At 37.0% G+C, this 15,891-nt stretch overlaps 3 protein-coding genes across 5 annotated transcripts; all 3 read right to left on the bottom strand.

The window, feature by feature from the left end:
* Nucleotides 1-2,928: 2,928 nt before the first annotated feature.
* On the bottom strand, nt 2,929-5,968 carry LOC116197819 (protein RADIALIS-like 3). Of its 2 annotated transcripts, XM_031528079.1 has the most exons (3): nt 5,849-5,968; nt 5,430-5,672; nt 2,929-3,108 (listed from the first exon to the last, which is right to left on the bottom strand). In XM_031528079.1, the coding sequence occupies exon 2, from the start codon at nt 5,657-5,659 to the stop codon at nt 5,447-5,449; it is 213 nt and encodes a 70-aa protein (XP_031383939.1). In that variant the 5' UTR covers nt 5,660-5,672; nt 5,849-5,968; the 3' UTR covers nt 2,929-3,108; nt 5,430-5,446. The 2 variants fall into 2 exon arrangements, with proteins under 2 accessions (XP_031383939.1, XP_031383933.1); XM_031528073.1 differs by having other exon boundaries at nt 5,430-5,888.
* Nucleotides 5,969-9,803: 3,835 nt separating this feature from the next.
* LOC116192192 (CBS domain-containing protein CBSX3, mitochondrial) lies at nt 9,804-11,437 on the bottom strand. 2 transcript variants are annotated; one of them, XM_031520661.1, is made up of 6 exons: nt 11,300-11,437; nt 10,751-11,028; nt 10,576-10,663; nt 10,402-10,475; nt 10,227-10,287; nt 9,804-10,143 (listed from the first exon to the last, which is right to left on the bottom strand). In XM_031520661.1, exons 2-6 carry the CDS (start codon nt 11,018-11,020, stop codon nt 10,001-10,003), a joined length of 636 nt encoding a protein of 211 aa, XP_031376521.1. In that variant the 5' UTR covers nt 11,021-11,028; nt 11,300-11,437; the 3' UTR covers nt 9,804-10,000. The 2 variants fall into 2 exon arrangements, with proteins under 2 accessions (XP_031376521.1, XP_031376522.1); XM_031520662.1 differs by having other exon boundaries at nt 11,309-11,434.
* Nucleotides 11,438-12,014: 577 nt separating this feature from the next.
* Nucleotides 12,015-14,229, bottom strand: LOC116193319 (tubby-like F-box protein 5). Its single transcript, XM_031522139.1, has 4 exons — nt 13,571-14,229; nt 13,388-13,475; nt 13,010-13,142; nt 12,015-12,820 (listed from the first exon to the last, which is right to left on the bottom strand). Exons 1-4 carry the CDS (start codon nt 13,955-13,957, stop codon nt 12,136-12,138), a joined length of 1,293 nt encoding a protein of 430 aa, XP_031377999.1. The 5' UTR covers nt 13,958-14,229; the 3' UTR covers nt 12,015-12,135.
* Between the last annotated feature and the right edge of the window lie 1,662 nt (nt 14,230-15,891).

The following is a 15,891-nucleotide window of genomic DNA, read 5'->3' as shown; positions in this document are numbered from 1 at the left end:
GGTAATTGGATTTCAGCTTTCAGTCCCCCCAAGAAATGGCTAAGAGCATCAACCTCGTTGAGAGTAACCTTATTCAATAGGGCATCAAACTCAGTCAGGTAATCCTACATAGACCCCTCTTGCCTCAGATTCTTCAAATCCGCCATAAGATCTTCATATCCCAAGTCACCAAACCTCGAAACCACAACAACTACATACTCATTCCAGCTCACATGCCTCCCCTCTACTCCCAATGATCGCACATAAGCCTGGTGCCATTGTAAGGCTCTTCCTTCCAAGTGAATAACAACTAGCTTCAATTTGACATTATCATGGGTATCATCCACCTCAAAGAATTGCTCACACCTGTATAACCACTCCCTAACCCCATCACCACCAAATCTAGGAAAATCAAGCTTGCCAATCCTAGTGGTAGTGGAATATTGCCCCACTTTCAAGCCAGTCAAAGAAGGCGAGGGAGATTCAAACTTACTTTACTGCAATTGAGTCATCAGCCGATTCTGCTGCAAGGTGAATTCACTGATTATCTCTGTTAGTTGATCGATACGACTGCTGGTGTGATTCTTGAGCTCCACCATCGCCTTGTCTTGTTCTTCCAATGCAGCTGATAACTTGCTCATTTCCTGGTTACGAGTTCCCATGTTTGCCAGGAATGAGGCTTTGATACCACTTGTGATGGACTGAACCCACAGTGAACGGTAAAACAGAGGTGAAGAGAAGAAGAGGAACTTAAGAGAAGGAGAAGATCAGAGATAAAGAGAAGCAATCAGAGAGGTAATCACTTTTCATTCATCAAGATGATCTGAAATTATTACATCAGTGTCATTTTATACAATGAATCATTGTTCACGCCTCCACTGCTTCTCTGTAACTGACTATATCATAAATTACAAAATATACCCTCGTTTTCTATTTTTCTATTCTCGTCCCTCATTATCTTTTTATTACAATTTGACCCCTTTCCCCTTTCTAACTCACGACACTTCACCGGTGTCCTTGCCATGGAAGCACATGAAAGAGTTGAATTTACGGTTCTCGTGTGAGTCAAAAGAAGAAATTGGGGGACTAGTTTCGGGTTAGATTCAAAATCCATCACACTTAGGTCGGGTTTGATTTCGGTCAAATTGTTTGACCCGAGTTGAAGGAGTCGAGACCTAATGTGGCGGCCACATGTACAGCTCCTGGGTCCGTTACCATCCATGTCGGAAATATGACAGAAAATGTGACGGCTTTGTTATGGCTTGTTAGATTTGAGAAACAATAGAAACGTTGAGAATTTTTTATATTAAATTTGAAAACTCGTGCTAAAACCGAGACAAAAGTAAAAATTTATATATTTTTGTGTAATTTACCCTATTATGAAAGAAGGTGTTAGGTCTTAGCAATACAATATTATCAACATAGAATACAAACAACAAAAAAAAGTCTGCTCAATGTGCGTGATAAATGGCTAGTCTTCTATTATTAAACGTTCATCGTATAAAAAGAATTTGATGGTGATTCTCAAGGAAATTTAGAAAAATAATGTGTGAAAAGTACCCGATCATTATCTTTTTTTTTTACGTTGACTCTTCTCCTTGTATTGCGTCCTCAATAGAATAAAAGTTTATCAATAAAGATGGAGAAAATCGAGAAAATTTAGATTATCAAACATTTTAATTTACAATAACAAACTTTTACACTACGTGCAGGCCTGTTGACTAGTTCTTCAGTACTTGGTAGCGCCGCATTAGGATGCCGTACCTAAAGTTTCACCAAGGTCGAGTGGGCCTTCAATATTCAAGGCAAGTTCTCCCATTCAACAGCGAGGGATTAAAGTATCATTAGAATTATTATTTTTTATGAATTCTGATGTCAATTTAGCAAAAAGAAATGAAACTCTGAAAATATAAGAGACGGAAAGTATTTGTCGCATAGGATCTGCATAGGCAATTTGTTCTCTCAAATATGAGGAAGTCTATCAGCTATTTTTTTCCTTAGAAAAATAGGCGTTAATTACTTTGAAAAGAAAAATGTCAGTTTTGACGTCAAGAAAATTATCATCATCAAGCCGAAAAAAAAAAAGGTCAAGAATTTCATTGGGTGAATGGGCTGATTTCATGCTCATGGGCTTGAACTCTATTACGATTAATTTGATGTTTGGGCCTCAGGCCCGTGGGAGGATGTGGGATCCAGTAGAAACTTAAAATATATATTTATACTATTATATTAAATAAAACGAGATGTGAGTGCTCCGTTTCATTTTTGTTTTTCAATTTTATCTTTACAAAAATTACACTAACCAATAAGAAAAATGAAAATAAGGGTGAACTGACTTTTTAATTTTTACACACCCTCTCCTATATAACTTCTCCTAAGAGCATTTCTGTAACTTCTCCCTAACAACTACCCTTTAAGACACTATTTCTCCATTATTGACGCCTATTCCTTATTTATTTATTTATTTATTTATTAAATCGATTTTAATATAAGATTGCCTATCATTATTATTTTTCTTTAATGCTAATTTAATTATTAAGTTTTTTCGTCAAATTACTATTATGTTGATATGTTTTCGCGTGTAAAGTCGGTGCATTTTTCTTTAGTATATTAGATGCAGAAGTTGAACCAGGGCCCCAAAAAAAAAAGACGATAAAAAGGGGGAGATCAGATGCCTCCTAATCTAAATTTAATATATATATACATATATATATATATATATGTATGTATATTATACGTTGTTTGTTAGATTGGAAAGTTAATTTTGAAGGACTTTTTCTTTTTTCTCTATGTATTTTATTAATTTTATCGTGATCGGGAAACTATAATATTTTTCAAGATCATTGTAGCAGTTTATGTAAATAAATGAGAACCGAGAAATTAAAAAGAGTTTTGTACGTTCAATCAATCGATGATAATGATAATGATAATAATAATAAGAATAATAAAGAAGGAGAAACATATAAAGACATACATATATTAGGGCAACATCACAGTGCACACAGTTCAAACCACGCGTTCGAGGATATTATTTACATTTTGATAAGCTTCCATTTTCATCGTTGCCTTGAGAAAATGGTAAGATTCTCCACCTTTGATTCGGCTGGTCCTCCAAAGATTCCGCATTTCCTGAACGGGAAAATTAAAATAATTTAAAATAATTTCGAAAATGGTAACGTGGTAACTAAGCTATAATTGCATCCAGCAAATAATAAATTTACGATATACAAAAAGTCAACTCAAAACCACGTCTCAAGCTGCAGCAATATCAATTATACCTTTCTCCCGGAAGAAAAACATAAATTTCTTGTCTGAATATATAACATATATACATATAATACATGTCGTGTATAGAAGGACTGAATATAAACTCTTGTCTAGGCCCGGTTCAAATTCTATAATGTACATGGTGGAGTGATCGAGCAATCGTGAACTTTGGATGATGCCGATGGCAATCGAGTTTAACTCTTTGGCTGGACATGATATATGTGAAGTATAAAGGTGGCCACACACTCATCACGTACATAATCAATGGATTATACGAAGGTTTAGTTCATCTGATCGACTAGCTAAACCAAATTCAATATGCATGCACTAATCTCTCAACATAGAAACTAGATAAAATGCCAACTAATTTTTAGCCCTAGGATCAATAAAATGCATGCAACTTGCCATGAAATTTTTTCTTATGACTTATATTTAAATGGAATATGCATATATATTATTCTACTAATTAATCTAGACGACAAGATAATTTTTATGTTTTAATAATGATATTGTGTTTATCATGCAAATTAATTATGGAAGTTGCTAGAAATGTAATAGATCCAATCAATCCACCTGTGTGGAGAGATCAGAGCTGGCTTTATGGGGACAGCAAAAAAGGGTTCATAGGACAGTGTGTGGATATAATTATTATTAAGATATTCGAGTGCATTTATCATTGGTTTATACACCTAAACGAAGTAACTACATATTGAGTTTGTACATAATTTTTTAGTTTATGCATATATCAGTACTTTTATATATTTATATATTGTATGTATTATTAGCTTATATATAAATATGTAAGAGCATGTGCATGGGAGATCTAGGAACGAGAAAGATTAGATTTCATGTGAGCCTTTTCTGAGGAACAAGTCGTTACTTTTGCATCCAAGAAATAGACAGACCATATGATATGCACGACCACCCCCACAAAATATGTTTTTAATTTTTTTTTTAGACCTTCGTTTGAAGTAATATACCTACCAGATAAGGAAAGTGATATATACACACACACATATACTTGGTTGTATGCATAGATATCATCTATTCATGTATCCATTCATATTATTAGAATCGTCAATTTGCTTCATCTATTAATAATATTTGTAAAAATTTCTTATATTATTTTAAAATTTAAAAATACAAAAAGGAGTTTATTTGTTTTCCATTATTAATATAATTGCAAAATCATATTTTGATTATCGAATTTATAAATTTGTATAATAGAATACATTATTTAATGTATATAAGAGTAAATTCTTGCAAACTAATATAAATTAGAAAATTGTTAATCAAGAAGTGATAATAAATGAAAAAATCGCTTTCTATATAGAATCCAATCCAATATATAGATTTATATATATATATATATAATTCATCTAATATTTTTAATACAAATGACAATGCTTAATATCATAAATATGACAAGTTTAAAATTTTAAACTAATATAATCTAAAAAATTAATAATTAAAACCAATAAATGTATAAATCATAGAATTTTATCCAATATGTTGGTTAATATATTTATATATATATATATATATTCAGCTAAAAGTTTTTTTTATATAAATAACAATGCATAATTTCATAAATATAACAAATTTAGATTAATATTGTTCAAATTATCAACATAATAATTCATTAAGTAAATGGCTTAAAAGCAAGTTTGGTTTGTAAAAATATGAATAAATAATATGCACCCCTGTAACGCACGGGATAGAATATTAAGTTATATATTTTAAAATAACGAAATCTTCTGGCATTCATTCAAACCCTCATATTGTTTGAAGAACAGCGAAAAACTAATCACAATGGCTAGCTAATTATATATTAACCGATGTATATATATGATCGTTGTTATCGATCCATCCGAATGTACGCGCTTTTGTTAAGAAGCCACTGAATTAGGGTTCCTAATTGGACACCTAATAATACGGACATGTGTACTCTTATACATATCTCCGACAGCGTATAGACCTAGAATTTATTACCATTTGACATATTTCGAGAACTGTTTCCCCTAAAGTTCCGATTTTGTGCCAATTTGAAGATCAATCTCTTTTAACGGAGAACTAATATAATGGGACGAGGCTGGTAATTAACAATTTGAACAACCCGTCATTATTGACATATATTAATAGACTACGGTACGTACTATAAGCGAGGAGATTGGCTTTCTTACCACTGATCTTGATCGGTTCATCGGTAGTTTGGAAAAGGGACTTTGCCCGACTCTATCTCGCGCACATCCTTCTCGAGGATCTCGTACTGCCTCTTCACTTCCTCGACTGAACTCCCAACAGCCCGGGCGACTTTCTGCCAGCGATCTGGGATGTGCTCGTCGTATAAGGCCAGAGCCTCCTCGAACAGCTTGTTCTGCCTCGCGGTCCATGATGAGTTGTTCGATGCCATTCCACGCCCTTAGCTGTGACGAAAAGCTTATCAGGGAAATACGAAATGGAAATGTGACTACTCTCTAGCTATGAACTTCGACTTGATGTACTTTGAATAAACAGGGTTTTTCGGAAACTTTGAAACGAAAGGCCAAAAGGGCATATATATGAAAGGAATGGCTGAAAAGAGAGATAAGTAGTCCTTTGCCTCAGTCAAGGGAGAAGAGACTACGAGTCAAGGGATGGAGTAAAAATCCCATGGTTGCTGCCCTTATATACTGTAAAGATCAAAGGAACTGTACCTTCTTCTTTTTTTTTTTTTACATTTTTATTTGAAAAACAGAAAAGGAATTGGAGGAATTTGTTTATGCAAGTCGGCGAATACAAACCACCACAATATGAAAGGTCATCCTGGGAGCGACGTTTCACACAATGAGAAGCTCTCTTATACATATATCTATATAATATATCGATTCTCAGACAACCTCTCTTATAATCAAATAAAAAAAATTATATTTTACTACATATATAACTTCTATGGAACCACCTCTCGATAATATTTTTCAGTATGAACTATCGTATCCGGAAGTCCAATTGGGCCCCGACTAATTCAGTAGAGCCGGGTCGGTCCACTAAGGAGTAAAAGTCTTCCAACATGGATTTTCTGCATTCACAAGAACTCGAACTCGAAATATTACTTAAGCGAAACAAATATCGAACCGTTTGAATCAATCCACATTGGTACCTCTTGAGAACGTTTTGGCCCGATAATTACTGCGTGATGCATGTGAAATAGAAGAACTGCATGGATACACAATTGATCAGTAGTGTTGTTAGTCGAGAATATGTATAGTTGAATAAATTCGATCATGAAAATTATAAGAAAGTCACCATCATATGCATGCATGCATGATGTACATTTTGCTTCGAAAGGTAGACTCCTTTTGCACAAGATTGAACTTATGTATAATTAGACAGCAAAAGTCTCACGATAATTAGGCAATCATAATAAAAAAGTCTAGATTAGAAAATGAACTAAAAATTGGTTTTTTCTTCCTATAAGGTTGACCTAAACGTTTGTACAATAAAATTTATAGGTTAAATATGAACCCATATGAACCCATCCTCCTTCCGAAAAAAAAAAAATATGGACCCATCCATTTATAGGCAAAAGATAACTTTTACCATATATTCGATGACATAATACGCAAATCTCTCGTTTGAAAGCAACGTTGAGGTGACAATTAATTAATATGCCCCCCTTGATGATTAAATTTAATTAATAGCGCTTATTTTGAGATAATATGGAATCGCGCGAGCTGATAATACCAATGCTATGTCGATGCGGGTGGAGCATCGTAATTAATTAAACTAATGAAGGGTGCATAAAGATTAGAAATTCGTTTCTCTTTTTCACTGGTTGGTGACATAATTTTTTTAAAGCATCTACGCTACTGATCAGTAACGCACGCATGCACTTTGATTAATTAATTTTAGATGGGCAACTGAGATGATACATATCTCATATAATATGTTTCATATCCATCGGAAAAGTTTGTTCCCTCGTTATGGATCTTTGAGGTACCATTCGTGTACGTTGTTACTTAAATTAAGAATAATGTATATTTGCAAATCATGGAGAGTTTACTTTATAAAGTGATGGTCATATTTGGTCATTTTTCAGAGGCGAACAACAAGAATTGGTTCTGCTTTCCATTCATTGTTTGTAGAATGGATGTACTTTTGCTTGTCAAATTAAATCCTAGGATAGCAGCAATCCATCAACAAGATTTTACGATTGAAATTAATGTGTCCGAAATTGTTTTGCGATGGCTAATGAAATTCTATAAGTTACTTGCACTTCATTTATTCCCTTTGTCATTTACTTCGCACATTACTTGGGACGGAGAGATTGCAGGAAGATAATTGTTGAAAAAGCTTGATGTTTCCTGTTGGTATTATACGTATTGCTTGAAAATGGAGTTGAGTTAAATTCAACTCTGTTCCAACTATGTATATATATTTAATTGAGTTGTAATAATAGGGTGGAGAAAGAAAATTAAAAAGTAATGATTGTATTGTTAAATTATAAGAAAAAATGGAAAAATGGAAAAATGTAATGAATAGTTAAGAAAAAGTAATGATTGTGTTGTTAAATTGTAAAAAAGTAATGAATAATTTAGAGAATTTAGTATTAAAAATTTAATTATATGGTAGTTAAGATAAAAAAATAAAAAAAAAGGGAAAAGTAATAATGGTATTGTTGAATTGAAGATAAGTAGAGTTAAATGGAATAGAAAAAAAAAACTCCAAAACCAAACAAAGTCCTATTTATAGTGGTATTCTCCAACCTTAAAAATGAGTTATTCAAGAAAGGAATCCGAATCCCATATAAATCCTGTCATACACCACAAGCACTGTTTCCTCTTTGACATAAGGCATAGTTTGACTACACTGACACAGGACTAGTGGAATTGGCATGGTAAAAACCTTGCTCTAACGTCATAATAAATTTTCAATGGGCCTATATGGGTCTGAAGCCATCTCTAACCTAAAAATTTGAAATGTTAGATGGTGGTACACAAGTCTTATATAAGTACATATATCGAGTTATTTTCTCTTCTTTATGGTGTATGTAACATTTATTTTTTGACTTGACTCACCCAAAAAAAATCACCAACTTACTATTCATCTACATGATAAATAGTAGAATGATAACGAGTTTTTCACGGTTGTCGCTCCTAAGAAGTCCAAGATTGCAAAAGAAGGGGAAAACGTCGTGTATATATTTTTGATTACAAGGGAAGATCATGCCTCGCACAAGAATTATTTTGGGCCCTATTTAGTCAACTTGATGGTTTGGGTTCTTGATGGGATAAGACATTCCCATTACATGCAGAATAAGGGGCCCAACCAGGACACAGGAAAAAGAAAAAGGGCCCAATAAGAAGGAAAAGACTGATAATAATCAATTCCGCTAAATGCCAAAGGAATCCGCAATGAAAAGATGAACCAAATCTATGATATTTTGCAGCCACTTGGTAAAAGGTTACAGCCAACAAGATTCCTTCTACTTTTCCTTGAATGATCTGCTTAGGCTTAACTATGCCTTAGATTGTCTAATCTAAATCCAGCTGTATGACGATGAAATAAGCATATATAGTTCGGACGTGTACAGCCCGTTTGGATTCCCAGAAATTCGATTTTAACTTTAACTTTAACTTTAACTCAACACACTACACAACAAAAATACACATTTCCCAAGTCAAATTTATAATTACATCTCATTTGTTATTTTCCACAATCAAAATCAAAATCAAAATCAAAATAACTTTAACTCTGAATTCAAACGGACTCGTAGTCTTCATCATTTGGTGAAAGTGACCATGGGAGCAAAACGAGCGAGTCATTATCTAGGCTATTCAATAGGAAGTAATATACATATATGATTCACAAAGAAGGCCATGCGTGCGGCGGAGAATTTCCAGAGACTAATTATAGTACAAATGAAGCTTTAGAATGAATCTCCACGTATTCCATATATTAATGAGTGCATGCTATGCTATGTACTAAAATGTTCTTGAACGATATTTCCGACTAGAGAACATAGTACGATGTCCGAGGCTGGAAGAAGCCAACCGAAGATTTTCCGATACTAGTTAGTGCAGGGAAAAAGCACTGAAGAATTGGACAAATATTCAGGACCACAAGTTGAGTGGAATATTTGAGTGAAAGGTAAATGTTGGCTAACTGGAATCACTTTCGATCGGTGAATCTGCTTGTGATGCAAGCAGTACTGATCAAAGGGAGGATCCTTTGGTGGGCAATATGCAACAGAATGTTCCATAAAGATATAGTGGGTGGTGGACATTTGGATGTTTGGTTAGGTTCGTGTATCGACCGGTGAAAAATATCGTACCATTACGTGCTTTGTGGCTTATAACAATAAGGTAGATTAGGATTTGAAATGCCTTGGTATATGCCGTTTTGATACCTTTTATGTTAGAGTATAGAGGGAGGAGCTGATATTATTATTTGATATTCCCCGTAACCTAAAATTTCGAGGACCACAAAGTTGTCCTTAATATGAACTTTCAAGTTCATAGATATGAATGTGTATGCTGAATTGAGGGACCAATTTATCACCTGGACACGCGAGTACGTTATGCAGAAACGACATGCCGTGTTTGCATTTATCTGGAGCAAGAAGGTATATGAGGTGTTAAAGAATGTAGTAGTCCTGTTAAGGAAATTGACCGAGACGCCGAGTTCTTCATTGGATCGAGAACTGTGGTTCTCGCTACTTCGACGCTGATTAAACTTATAATTTTTTTTTTTTTTTACAATCTGTCCCTCTATCCTAATAGTACTCTCCTTTGATGAATTCATTCAATCGCTTGACCTCACCGCTCTGCTGCTCCACAACCGCCCGAACTACATCCACCACGGAGATCACGCCAACTATCTTCCCATCTATAACAGGAACATGCCTGATCTGATTCTCTGCCATGAAACTAGAATAAGGACCTTGTTCGGAGAATTAGCACAAAATACATTTTAGACCTCAGTATTTGATGATAAGTTACCGGTCATGAGCTGCATCGCTTGAAGTATGTTCGTATCGGAAGAAACCGTTATCAACTTCTTCTGTTGAGATCGAGAAATTCAAAGACATCAGATTCCATGTTTCGTCAGTATAGGAACTAAACTAAACTAGTAAACCTTCTACCAGGAATGGTCTTGGAAAAGCAAAAGGTTCACCTCATTGGTCATGATCTCTCCGACTTTAGTGTATTTCGGGGATCTTTCGTGAGCGATTATCTTCTTCAAATAGTCTGCATTGCCAATCGATTTCCAGTTACTGTCTTCCTTGATCTTTATGCAATTATTAAGTGTTATTTACTTTTGATACGATGGTATTATTTGCTTAGTCACCTCTCTCTGTGACGATTCCAGCAATCGACGGCTGGTCTCCGTCTCCTGGCTTTAGTACCACCAATGATCCGATATTATTTTGTGCCATCTGCATAATTTATACGATCGGTTATGCTTCAGGTCAATATAAACTCAAGTTGAGATTAAATGAATTCAAATTGTCAATCCCACTTACATTCTTGACCGCATCATATACAGTGTCATCGGCTCGGCACCAGAGCCAAGACCCAGTCTTTTCTTCCCCTTTGGTCATCAGCACGTCGGAGACTGTCATGTTTTCCAGCCCTTTCTGTGGCACTTCCGATGAGGATGATACAAAACCGATTCGTGAAAATATGTCCTTCCCTCTCGTGATTGTTCCTTTCGCATTGTTCCCACACCGCGGGATAGTTCTTGTCCTGATGATCTCCTGGCAAGATCGCACTGCATGTGCTATTCCTTGCATCGTTAACCCTGCCAATCAGAAGAATGTTTTACATCTTCAATTTTCTTATTTAGATATCTATGCACGGATATAAGATGATTCTAAGTGAATTTTCCCTCAATACGAAATGAGGCCTCGGTGTTTCCATATTGAAATAATGCGTTATGCTAGAGAAATGGTATGGTTGCTTCAAAATATCCGTAATGCCATACTAAGAAATGATTTAAAGACAAACTGCTAATTGAAAGAGCCCGGAATATGACACATTGTGGGTTTACGAGTCTGAGGCTCGAGGGAAACCTGGTGCACCTGGATGGCGATAGGAGCGGGCACCAAACACGGATTCAGACAAGCTTTGCTTCTTACTCACGAAGAGTATGAGAGATATTGCCCGATATATGTCTAAAACGATCAAAACGTGGTGGACTTTATTGAGCTTCCTTGAATTTGCAGATTAGGCAAGACCACGATTTTAGATGTCTTATGACTTGGTCATATAGATTTTGCATCGAATTCTTTACTTAGATTGTACACTAAATTAAGTAAAAGTTATGCAAAATATGACGAAATTGCTTCTCTTAAGATTGCTTCTTCATGCAGGCAAGGAAGAAGTGACCAGTCAAATGGGCCCAGAGAATTTGGGCTTTGTCATGGTAAAAGCCCAACATGTGGCCCTCAGACGGCAAGATTTTTCAGAGCAGTACTAACGTTCCTTGAAGAATCAACTCTCAATTCATCTGTCGAGTTCGCCTCCAAGAAATTTCTCTTGTGCAAGAGTGAATTGCAAATTGCGATGAAATTAATGTTCCGTGGATCCATAACAGGGTGAGATGTCTACGTAGAGTGGGTAGTTATATTTAAGTGACATTCAGTGTGAAAACACCAATTATATATAGCACATCAGCATTAAGATACAAAGGGTGTTTTGATGACTTTCTTAAAAGTCTCAAACAATATGGTGTTCTTGATGCTTTTCTTGAGTGTGATTAAGTGAAAAAGGTGATCTGACGATTTCTTGTTCCCGGAAAGCATTTGCTGTCTTACTTTAATTCGCCATGATCGATGGCGAATTCCAAAAAAAAGTATGTACCTTACATTACATAGGATTGAATAGAGTCATCAATAACTCGCAAAAGTCATTCACAGGCAGGTTTGGTGTCAAAACTGCTCAAACAGATTGCAAATGCCTGAAAAGCCGAGAGCGGGTACCGGTAATCCATTGTGAAGATGTCCTTCCCGATCTTCCCAAACTGTAGTATCACACTTTCCTGTTCTGACACAGGGATGATTCCACCTCCTTCAGATGCTGCAACTAGCTGGAAGTTCTTAACGGAGGCGACCGTGACACGGCCCTTAAAGTTCAGGCACCAGCACTGGAGCTGCTCGTGCCACCGTGGGGCCTTATTCTTCAGAACCAACGACTGATCCCTTTCCCTTGACCCGCCGGCCAATTCTAGTTCCGGGCTTTGATCAATTATGACCTTTCCATTTGGCCTTGAAAGGGATGGGACCGATGCATCGGGCATGTCTATGGGCAGTGTCTGGGCCGAGGATGATTCGCCAGCCTGTTCCTGGACGGTCCTAACAGGGATTGAGTGCATCGTGCACCGCATTCTCCTCGGACCTCGGGTCCGGAGTACATTGAGCTCGTAAGACACCGTGGCTATGTTGAAGTTCCCCACAGGCAACCGTGGAGACACCTGCTTGAGATTTGTTGATCTCCAATATGTTTTCATTCTCGACTTCGATTGGATTGTGACAGTGTTGCTAGTTGGAGGCTGACTGTCGTATATGGTGAACTTGGTACCTAGAAAGTTAGACCTGCCCGAAAACATTCAATTTCAGCCATACATATATAACTTGCAATACTGGAAAAATATCGTTAATTATGATATACTCGAGTTCCAGGTTTCAAAGCCTAACGAGCCTAGAAGGACCTTCATCGAACGGAATTTATAAAATGACAGTGTCCCCAGCGGTATCCACGGTGAAGTAGTATGACATACTAACCTTAGTTTGCCGACATAAGTACTGCTTGCTCGAGAAAAATCATCAGGTACTAAGGATATGACGAAATCTGCGCTCATTGCCCTTCTGATCTTTCTTGCTGCCAGCAGCAGTTTGCTCATGTCCCCTGATAAAGCTGCGAGGAGCACAATGCGAACAAGATGTCTTAACATGGCAGCATCTTACAGGATGGTTCGGTCTGGTTCTGTTTTGTTCTGTTTCTGTTTCTTCCTATGTCATGTATAGGCTTGAAAAAATATGCTGATAATCGAGTTGATGATGGTACGAACTTAATAGTCGAGACACCTTTCTGCACTCTTCGGAAGTTTGTAACAGCTAATTTCTAAGCCGTGGAGATAGACCCTCAGATTTCTTAATTACCTGGAGTCAAACCCAGATAGAGCCGATACGTGGAAGTCGCTCTCTCCCTCTTGATGAAGCACTGGATCGGAGTCTCTCTTGGCCCCGGCTGCAACTCAAGAGAGAACAAACAGGAATAAACCGTAAAACCTCATGCTTCCATCTACCAGCTTAAGCTTTCCGAATAAGTTAAGAATCACTTGCCTGCTTCAGGGAAGCGGGGAAAGTGAGGCACCCGCATCGCTCTGGAGTCCGGGTGACCTCCTTGGTGGCTTGCCTCCAAGACCTACAAACCGAGGCACATGCCACAAGGTCTCTCCTGGCAGGCCAGGTACGGTGGGCCGACTCTAGCCGGGATATTATGTCGAGAAGAAGCTCGGGGGGAAGGTTTGCCCATCTGCTGCTGCTCTGCTGATGGAACACTTGAGAGGAGGATATAGAGGAAGATGAAGGGAAGGAGCCTTCACAGGGATTGTCCCACATTTGATGTTCACTCATTTCCACAGCACTACTATTTCTTCCTTTTGATGTGCTTCTTATACCGTCTTTCATGTGGTCCTTCCATTCCCGGAAAAACGTCTTGAATGGCATTTTACGATACGTCCGGGCCACGACGACAATCGATGCAATATTTGATACGTAATGGAACTGCCTCAACCGTACTGATTACCCACGACGAGGAAGAAGTTCATCTTCCGGAATTCGATGAGATGGAGGGGCAAAAGCATTGGGAAATTAAAGATAAGCACCTCAAAAGTGTGAAATGAAATGTGCAGATCGAAAAATTTGCAGTGGAAGGATAATAGTAAGATAGTGCAAGCACAACCTCCCAAATGTCTCGGCGAATACGACCACTACTACCTATATATCAATTCGCACAATCCGAGAAATGTCGAGTATGCCCCCCGATCATAAATTTTCAACACTAAGAGAAATTATGATTTATCTCTCTCAACTGCAGATTATGTAAAGAGCTCTCTGTATGACTCGACACGTCTTTATCGAATCTATACTGTTGACACTCACGCGCTAGAAAGTGCGGTGTAAGATCAAACACGACTTTCTCGAGCTCTCTCAACATATTATGTTTACTAATAGCGGTCTGGCTTCGCAATTTCAACCGAAGGGAAAAGGGAAAAGAGAGAGAGGGTTCCACAACAGAGTGCAGAGTTAGGTGTGTGTCTAGAGGAGCCAAGCGATAAGTGGAAAAACACAAGTGAACTGCTCCAAGCTCAAACATGCCAAAAGGGCTCCTGTGCTTCACCTTGAAAAGGCAATCACCTACTTTGTCAAATCGCAAATCTCACCGGACACACATGTCGTGTCGTGCGCTTACGGTTGTAATAATTCAAAGGGCATGCGGGCGCGTGCGATCCTATAAGTTATAAGATGCCACAGGGAATGGACAAACGGGATGTGTGCGGTGGACATGATCTTTGATTGCACGGATGATTTCGACGATGATAAGGTTCGGTTTGCCACTAGTATATAGGGTAAAATGATCTTTTCCTTCTTGTTGGAATCTTTCCTGCATTGAGTAAACAGTAATGAAAGAGCTGACTCCCTCATTTCTTTCTGCGTGATTTGGAATAAAGGAGCATTCTCGATCTGTCCAGAACAGTCCCATTTATTGTCATATCATAAGCTAGTCGGGTAGCGATGAAGGAACGGGAAATGATGTAGATTGATCAAATAAAATGGGCAGAGGCTGATGTGGCCAGACGAAGAATTATGCAGACAATAGTATCAATCAACGAGATCTCCTATGAAAGTTATGTGATTGATCTCAAATGCTCCTCGGACTATTAATAGAGATGTTTTCACCCCCTGTGAGTCTTATCACTACGGTCAGTACCACTACAATGATTTTTATTTTATTATATTAAGCTCATAAATCTCCCTTGCGATCGATAAAAGAAACTTCTTTTCCTAATTTTCAGGCATTTTAATCAATTTAATTTTTGACTTAATTTTTTTGAGGAAATTTTTAAAAATTATTTAATTGAAGGATTTATTGGTCATTTGTGCTTCATATCCCACTCCCAAACCTTGACGGACACTAATCCCTAATTCCTATACTTAACACGACCACCAAACACAGTCCAAGGGAGCATTTCAGGTTCTGGAAATACTAGCCTATATTACCTTAGGGATAATTACGCTGATGGTCCAAAAAGTTTTAATAATGTATCAGGTTGGTCCAAAAAGTTTTTTTTGCTACTTGATGGTACAAAATGTTTCAAAGTTGTAACATGATAGTACAAACCGTCATCTCGTCATTGACGCCGTTAAGTTGTCCTTTACAAGATTGTAAATTTTACACCATCATGTAACTTACGTAAAACATTTTGTACTATTAAGTTACAACTTTAAAACATTTTGCACCATTATGTAACGTCCCACAAAAATCGGTTTTGCACTGTCAGCGTTAACTTGACGGCGTCAATGGCGAGATGACGGTTTGTACTATCATGTTACAAATTTGAAACATTTTGTACCATCAAGTAGCAAAAAAAAACTTTTTG

Source organism: Punica granatum, chromosome 1 (genome assembly GCF_007655135.1).
Source record: "Punica granatum isolate Tunisia-2019 chromosome 1, ASM765513v2, whole genome shotgun sequence".
NCBI classification, from domain to species: domain Eukaryota; kingdom Viridiplantae; phylum Streptophyta; class Magnoliopsida; order Myrtales; family Lythraceae; genus Punica; species Punica granatum.
This window is presented reverse-complemented; position numbering and strand designations above follow the sequence as displayed.